This window comes from Cottoperca gobio, chromosome 1 (genome assembly GCF_900634415.1).
Source record: "Cottoperca gobio chromosome 1, fCotGob3.1, whole genome shotgun sequence".
In the NCBI taxonomy this organism is placed as follows: domain Eukaryota; kingdom Metazoa; phylum Chordata; class Actinopteri; order Perciformes; family Bovichtidae; genus Cottoperca; species Cottoperca gobio.
The window spans coordinates 715,973-724,693 of NC_041355.1; the positions used below are offsets into that span (position 1 = coordinate 715,973).

The following is an 8,721-nucleotide window of genomic DNA, read 5'->3' on the forward strand; positions in this document are numbered from 1 at the left end:
ATTAAAGTAAAAACATTTCACACGTGAAGATTTGCTGCTTTTTCTTTTTTTTTTACATCAGGACAGGTTCACAGCTCTGTAATTGGTGGGGTCATGAGAGTGCACACACTCACACACTCCTCATTATTCCCTGAGGTCAGAGTGAACCTCAAGCTGCAGCTTGTGTGAGGACGTGAGTCTGTACAGATGCACCAACATAATAAGCAACACTTTAAGTGGACTGGACATCTCTCAGCTGTGAAGACATACACTGTACGGTCCAATTAAAACAGGATGTGCCTGAATCACAGTGAAAACACTTCAATAGTTTCGAGTGAAATGAGAGCGGTGTCACTTTTCTCACGTAGGTCTCTGCAGGAACACATGTTCACACCTACTTTAATATGTGGAGCTGTTCATTCAAACTAAACATCTCAGCTCCCAACGAGACATGTTTTTACTTTGTGAAATACACTTCAGACCACAAAAGCCCAATGGTGGAATGTAACTAAGTACATTTACTCAAGTGCTGCTTCAAGGTATTTCCATGTTATGCTACTTTATACTTTTACTCCACGACATTAGTCTGACAGCTTCAGTTCCTCCCTGTCCAGTGTGAAGCCTGTACCTCCAGATGTGTGGAGTGTTTGTGATACACTGTGTGATGAAGTGTTCCTTTATGTGTTGAGAAGATTCTCCTCCTCCTCCAGATAAATAAAGTGTTTAAAAAGCCTCTTGGATCAGCTGTAAAATGCATCGTCACAAAGCTGAAAACAGGCTGTTTTTGTGAGGAGCTCATGAAAAGTAGACTTTTTAGAGACACGTGGTTCTCACAGGACAGAGACGCTACAAACATATGATGATCTTATAGAATATGATGCATTGATGGAGATTACACTACCAACAGGATGTAAAGGAGGGAACATTAGAACAACCTTAAACATGTACAGCAGTAACACACAACACACACATTAATGCAGCAGGAATATTAATCCAGAAGCATCACATGTACTGAACCTCACAGGGAACATCTCACTGCACGTACTTTAACGACATGCAGCTGATGATACATACCTTTACTGAAGTAAGGGTTTGAGTGCAGGGTTCTGGAGTATTCTACTTTCACTTGAGTAAAGGATCTGACTTAAATCATTTGAAAAACATAATTCTTTGGTTCAGGCATAAACAACCTGCTGATTCAAAACACTGATTTACTAGAAGAACCTGAAAAACCTGAATCATTGTTGTGAGCAGGACACACACACACACACACACACACACACACACACACACACACACACACACACACACACACACACACACACACACACACACACACACACACACACACACACACACACACACGTAGGTGATATGTGATGTTGACTTTTGGGAACACATCCATGAGATGTTCAGGGTCTCTGCTGTGATGGATTCGTCTGTACAGAAACAACAATCATTCACAGCAGAGCAGTGATACCACTGCGTACACACACGCTGACCGGATCACGGACACACGTCACACAGGACGGACGACCTCTGCTCCGTCTGTGGCTGCAGACTGACGGGAGGCGTTCATCGGAGTCGGAGGAAGTTTGAAACCGTTTTTATATTTAACCTGATAAATCCTAGTGAGATCACAAAATCTCTTTCCAAGGGAGCCGAGTAAACCCAGCAGAGTTTAAAATGATACACATGCAAACATTAAAAAACATCAAATAAATATATATATATATAAAATATATATATATATTTATATATATATATCATTATATATATTATATAAATCATATATATAAAATATGAAGAGAAATAGAGAGAACAGAGAGGAGATAGAGATAGAAGAGAGATAGACAGAATAAGAACAGAGATATAGAGACAGAGAGAGAGACACATAAGAGAGACACAGAATAGAACACAGATATGGATAGAACAAAGAGATAGGAAGAGATATATGATAACAGAAGATATACATAGAGATATAGACAATATACATATATATAATACATATAATATCATATATAATATACAATATATAACATATATATATTTAATATATATATATATATAATATATATATATATACATATATATATAGACATATATATATAGACATACATATATATATATATATATACATAGATATATATATATACATATATATTATACATATATACTATATATATATATATATATATATATATATATATATATATGTCTATATATATATATAATATTAAAAATATATATGTTTGTATATGTGATATGTCAAAACATGTCTATTGTATATATTTTTCTATATGGTTTCTATCACGATGTAAACTGTTTATTGTATTTGTTTTTATATAACTCCACGAACACTTTGCCTTAAAGTTCTAATTAAAATGAGAAAATATAGTATTATAGTATTTAATGCACAGAGCAGACACAACCAGGCTTCACCATGTGGTGATTTCATTTGACGATTTATTTACTGAAGTTTCATAAAACAAGATAAATCGTGACATGTCGTCATCGAGGTGATGAAGTGATCTACATCGGGACAGAAGATGGTGTCCGTATCGCTCAACACCGACTCTTTCACAAACATTTATTCTGCAGATTTCTCACGAGCTGTAAACTTTGTGATTAATATGATGTTTGCAGACAGGATGAAGACTCTACCGACACGTTTCCTCTGGACTTCAGCTGCTCCTCAGACTTCAGCTGCTCCTCAGACTTCAGCTGCTGCACCTCAGACTTCAGCTGCACCTCAGACTTCAGCTGCAGCACCTCAGACTTCAGCTGCAGCACCTCAGACTTCAGCTGCACCACCTCAGACTTCAGCTGCAGCACCTCAGACTTCAGCTGCACCACCTCAGACTTCAGCAGCACCTCAGACTTCAGCTGCACCTCAGACTTCAGCTGCACCTCAGACTTCAGCTGCACCTCAGACTTCAGCTGCTGCACCTCAGACTTCAGCAGCACCTCAGACTTCAGCTGCTCCTCAGACTTCAGCAGCTCCTCAGACTTCAGCTGCTCCTCAGACTTCAGCAGCTCCTCAGACTTCAGCTGCTCCTCAGACTTCAGCAGCTCCTCAGACTTCAGCTGCTCCTCAGACTTCAGCTGCTGCACCTCAGACTTCAGCTGCTCCTCAGACTTCAGCAGCAGCACCTCAGACTTCAGCTGCTCCTCAGACTTCAGCAGCAGCACCTCAGACTTCAGCTGCTCCTCAGACTTCAGCTGCTGCACCTCAGACTTCAGCTGCTCCTCAGACTTCAGCTGCTCCTCAGGCTTCAGCAGCACCTCAGGCTTCAGCTGCTCCTCAGGCTTCAGCAGCTCCTCAGACTTCAGCAGCTCCTCAGACTTCAGCAGCAGCACCTCAGACTTCAGCAGCACCTCAGACTTCAGCTGCACCTCAGACTTCAGCAGCAGCACCTCAGACTTCAGCAGCAGCACCTCAGGCTTCAGCAGCACCTCAGACTTCAGCTGCTCCTCAGACTTCAGCAGCAGCACCTCAGACTTCAGCAGCACCTCAGACTTCAGCTGCACCTCAGACTTCAGCTGCTCCTCAGACTTCAGCTGCTGCACCTCAGACTTCAGCTGCTCCTCAGACTTCAGCTGCTCCTCAGGCTTCAGCAGCACCTCAGGCTTCAGCAGCACCTCAGACTTCAGCTGCTCCTCAGGCTCAGTGAAGGTGTTAGGATCCTCTTCACAGCTATGAGGTTATAAGAATATCCAATGCTCTGATCCGACACGCAAGAGATTTGGTTTTGATCTCCAGGTTCATTCCTGCAGTGTGATAAGATCCCTCCGCACCGGTCGATTCTCTCCCTTCATGCTGACCCGCCACTAAATCACCTCCTCTTCTTCTGCGTGTCCCATAAAGCCCCCCCGCCACCTGCTCTGATGGATGACTCTCCTCCCGTCATATACAAGAGCTGAAAACAACATCTCTGTAATTACACAGATCAATGGAGAAATGTGGAGCAAGCATTGACTGGAAGCCCCCCCCCGTGTGAAGGACACGTCACATGTCGTACAGCGTGTATTACAGCTACTCTTATTATAATCTCTATCAACATGTGGACTTAAGTATAGTGCAGCAATTTATATTATAAACTTAACACTTTAACGCTACTCAGAGATACATTTCAGACTAATTCTACACGCAATTCTTCCACGAACTGGTTCTGTGACTTTAATGAGAAGCATTAATTACATTTAAGTACGTCACAGTTTAGCACTTACGAGTTTTAAAAGATTGATTTGACATTTTAATACAAATTAAGGCTTTATTTCTAGATGAATGAGTTCAGATCATGAAAGTCCTTTAGACAACATACGACAGTAAGTTTTATTTTAACATCTTCTGAACAGTTTGAAGACATTTTGTTTTTCGTTTCACTTAGCGACGAAGAGTCACCAGCCCTCCAACACTCGCTCCTCTACATCGTCCTCACTGTTGATGTTTTTAGTTAGTGTCAGCAGGAAAACTCACATCTCAGGAACAATTATGTAAAAGTCTTTTATTTTACAAAATAAGATGTCGACCAGAGTTTATTCGCTCGACCTCATGAACGACGGCAGAGTTTACCAAACAAAAAGTAAAAAAAGAAAAGAAAGAAAAGAGGAGGAGGTGTAGGATTCACAAATTAAAAAGGATCTGGGACACAACGGAAATCCAGGGACCGTCCCCCCCCCCCCCCCCCTCCCCCTCCCACTTAGAGTCTCTTTGTGTCCAGTGATCAAACAGGGAACTACTTCTTGGCGTAGGTGATCTTCATGGCGCAGGTCGCTGTGATTCTGAAGCCCTGCAGCGCGTCTTTAGCCACGCCCGCCTGGTTGTCGCTTTCAAACTCCACGAAGGAAATGTCGTGTTTCCCCGGGACGAGTCGCACCTCTTTAAAACCAGGAAATCTGCAGAGGACAAACAAAAGACAAACCCTGTCAACACACACACACACACACACAGAATATATAAACACAGTGCAGACATGAACTCACTGGTTGAACAGCATCGACAGCATCATCTCGTTGGTCTCTTCAGGGAGGTTATTGAGGAACAGGATGTAGTTCGGTGGATTGTCCGGCACCTGAGAAGACAGATCTGTGTTACGAGCAACAAATCCATCCACAGAGCAGCTTTTACAACATTCACTTTTACTGTCCTGACAGACGATGAGCCGGCTCAGATCACGGCTCAGTGTCACCAAACTGCAGAGCGTAAAAGACTCTGACGTTCAGAGGTGTCACAATAATGTCAGATTAAAAGATGTTAAATTGCAAAAACCTGCATTACAGTCGCTGTTATAATCTCAATTTAGTCCAACACTTGTCCACTTTATTGTAACCAGGTTAAAACAGGAGCCTGGTTTACTTCTTCCCGTCAGTCTCACCTGTGCTGAGGTGGAATGTGCCGGCACTGGTGATCCCTGCAAACAACAAACACGACAGTGAGCGACACGAAGACCAAGAGTTTGTTTTCATTCTCGGGGAATAAAACACAGGATTAATATCAATTAAATAGCAGCGCTGTCCTCGACTAAAGAAATCCTTAGTCTGCCGACACCAATACGACGGATGTTCTCAGTTACGAACAGCATCACTTTAAATCTTTTCTTAGTCGACTCGTTGACTAAACTGTAAATATCTTGGCGTCTCCCGCCTGCAGATCGATTGTTCTGTAGTTTTCCTGCCTGAGAATAAACGGATTCTTACCCCGATAATGTGGGATTGTTAGGTTTTATTTTAATCTATAACTCATGTTGATCTTTCAGACGCGTCTTAATTTCATATTTGCAGAAGTGGATGAAGTACTCGGAGTAAACGTGACACTACCCCGGTGTGCAAACACTCTGTTACGGGTTAAAGTCCTGCATGCATCATTTTAAATGTCCCTAATGTTTAATGCGTCACTCACCCCTGCGGGTTTCTTTAGTAGGCTGGTCGCCGGCTCCATAGCTTTCTTCTTCTTGTCCTTCTTCTTGTCCTTGTCGCCGTACGTGCCCTTCACCTTGGCGATGACCTCCGAGTCCGTCTTTGCGTACTGTATCCTCTGGGAAAACACAGCACACGGGTCAAAAACAAACAAAAGAGCACAGTCCCTTTCAGAGTGGGGGAAGCAGTCGAGGAGAACGACGTCCCGACAATCATCTTCATCGTGACGTTTCATGAAGGAGCGAACGAGTGTGGACACAAAGACAAAGCTGTCCAATCAAAAATGCAAACATGAAGTAAGACAGCCGGCGAACCACTCGAAGAGAAAGAACACTGGCGTGTGAAAGCAGCAGCAGGATTCCTACCATGGGCTTGTTGTAGAAGGGGAAGCCTTGAAGTTGCCTCAGTGCGTTGGTGGCGCCGACGAGCTCTTTGAACACAACGAAAGCCTGTCCCCTCATCTTCGAGGTCTTCATGGCCACGATTTCGACTATCTGACCGAACTGAGAGAAGAGCGCGTAGAGCGAACGCTTCATCTCTGCAAGAAGAAGAAGAAGAAGAAGACTCAACACTAACTCTCATCATGTCCGACTGCAACAACACGACGATTACGTCCCGGCTCAGTACATAAAGACCGCCGACACATTAAAGGAAACATGTTTATGTTGCGTCTTGAACGGTCAGTAACTCTTGATAATAAGTCTTTAACAGTCCAACAGTCCGAAACCCCACAAAATATAAAACTCACAATATAAAGAAGAGCAGAATATCGTCACATTAAGGCTGGAACCAGCAGATGTTCCACATTTAGCTTTACTTTCAACACAAAGTTTGATCAAATAATTAAGACTTAAGACAAAAGACTCACCTTCTTTCTTGACTTTATCATTTATATTGTTGATGTAAATGGTGTGGTTTGGTCGGATATCCATGGTGGTGTCTGACGAAACAAGAGCGCATGTTAATGTTTCAAGAGAAGCTACACTACCGTTGAAAAGTTTGTAATCAGCTGTTATATTGAGGCTTTCCTTCAATAATGGCTATTTAAACAGATATTGAAACGGTATAATTCAGACACTAAATGTATTCTTTACATTTGAAATCATTCCCAAAGGAAGAAGAATTAAATGATTCAAACTTCTATTTAGTGGACGTCCCCACAGCGCTGCACGACAGAGGAGGATGCTGTTGAACTTGGATTTTAAGTTTGTTTTCCAGTTGATGAAAGTGTAGGAGACCCTGGATCATTACTGAACCACGACGGTGCGTTCAGGCTCCAAATGTTCAGTCTGTGTGTTTCTCTTCTCTGCAGTCGACTCAGTGTGAGACTGAAGGTTTGAACTGTGATGCGTCAGTTCAGAGTAAGTTCAGCTGATGCTCCCTGATGCAGCTCCAGCAGTGCTGACACTAGACTAACCTTTTATTGTGAAGGTTGAAGAACATGTTGATAAAGCAACACGTTGCCTGTTAGTTCCAGCTTGTTAGAGGCTTTACTGTGATCCTGACACTGAAACATGAAGTTGTTCCCGTTTAAATCTGCACACATTTTGATACTAAGCTTCCAGTTTCTTTTACCAAATCACCGCTGATTTCTTCTATTCTTATTGAAATGTTGCTCAGAGGGATCTTTGTCTCTTTTTGCCTTTCCAGGGAACCATTGTACAGCAGGTTGTTCTCATTGTACAAAACAAATCCTTCATACAAAAAAAACGTGTATTTGTAAAAAGGACTTTCTACAATCTAAAAGCATTAAAGACCATTATAAAAAAAAGTCCTCTCAGCCATCTGACTGTACCAAATCAAGACTTGTGGCAGGAGAGCCATAACTTTTGAACTGTAGTATATCGGTCACTGTCAATGCTAATAAGATATTACACATGTCTATAAAGTCTCACTAAACCTAATGTTATCGCACACATGATCAATGAGAAGCTGCTAGCTGGACATAACTAATGATTTTAACATTTAACTTACCATTTGAAGTGTTTTTACCGTTTTAGTGAGGCTAAATGCTCAGTTTAAGCTAGTATTAGCATACGTTCGCTTGACGCAAGCTAACGTTACATTCATTCATAACGATAGCATAGCAGCAGCTAGCTAGCTGTCCAGCTAACTGATCTTGGTGGACTCTAATATGAACCTAATCTATAGGCATGTATCACCTGCCGCGACGACCCGGTAAAACTACATACAGATAAATATAAATTAAGCTAGCTGCATATAAAACAAAACTGTATAAATATTAAACTCACCTCCTCACCACACTGCTCATGTGAAACAGGAAACAGGCTGCTGGCGCCGATAACACTGGCGGCTGCTTAAACGGGCTGTGGCCTCTAGCGCCGCCCGCAGGTCGGGAGGAGAACTGCAGGTACAGGCTGGATACTGTAATCTCCTGCCACACAATCTACAGTCAGATGGCTGAGAGGACTACTTTATATTTTTAAATGGTCTGTAATGATTTTAGGTTGTAGAAAGTCCTGTTTACAAATAAATGTTACTTTGTATGAAGGGTTTATTTTGTACATGGAGAACAATAGTTCCACCAGACTGACAAATGAACGGGAAGAAAGAGACAAAGCAACAGTTCAATAAGAATAGAAGACATCAGCAGTCATTAGTAAAATAAACCAGGAGCTTAGTATCAAAATGTATGCAGATTTAAATAGGAACTGGTTCCTGTTTCAGTGTCAAGTGCACAATAATGCCTCTAACAAGCTGGAATTAACAGGTGTGTTGCTTTGGCAAAGCTATTCTTCAAACATCACAATATAAATATAAGGTTAGTCTAGGGTTAGCACTGAGAAGCTTTCTCAAAATAAT

The 8,721-nt window shown here is 41.9% G+C and overlaps 1 protein-coding gene across 1 annotated transcript; it reads right to left on the reverse strand.

The window, feature by feature from the left end:
* Window positions 1-4,233: 4,233 nt before the first annotated feature.
* snrpb2 (small nuclear ribonucleoprotein polypeptide B2) lies at window positions 4,234-8,237 on the reverse strand. The gene is made up of 7 exons (XM_029428774.1): window positions 8,151-8,237; window positions 6,767-6,838; window positions 6,264-6,436; window positions 5,882-6,016; window positions 5,358-5,393; window positions 4,966-5,054; window positions 4,234-4,878 (listed from the first exon to the last, which is right to left on the reverse strand). The coding sequence occupies exons 2-7, from the start codon at window positions 6,828-6,830 to the stop codon at window positions 4,719-4,721; spliced, it is 657 nt and encodes a 218-aa protein (XP_029284634.1). The 5' UTR covers window positions 6,831-6,838; window positions 8,151-8,237; the 3' UTR covers window positions 4,234-4,718.
* Between the last annotated feature and the right edge of the window lie 484 nt (window positions 8,238-8,721).

Bases quoted from the DNA above. Each gene is read 5' to 3' on its own strand.
- snrpb2 (XM_029428774.1), bottom strand. From the start codon at position 6,830: ATGGATATCCGACCAAACCACACCATTTACATCAACAATATAAATGAT. The intron at 6,437-6,766 runs GTGAGTCTTTTG...TTCTTCTTGCAG, and splicing joins TGATAAAGTCAAGAAAGAAG to AGATGAAGCGTTCGCTCTAC. The intron at 4,879-4,965 runs GTGAGTTCATGT...TGTCCTCTGCAG, and splicing joins CTGTCGATGCTGTTCAACCA to ATTTCCTGGTTTTAAAGAGG.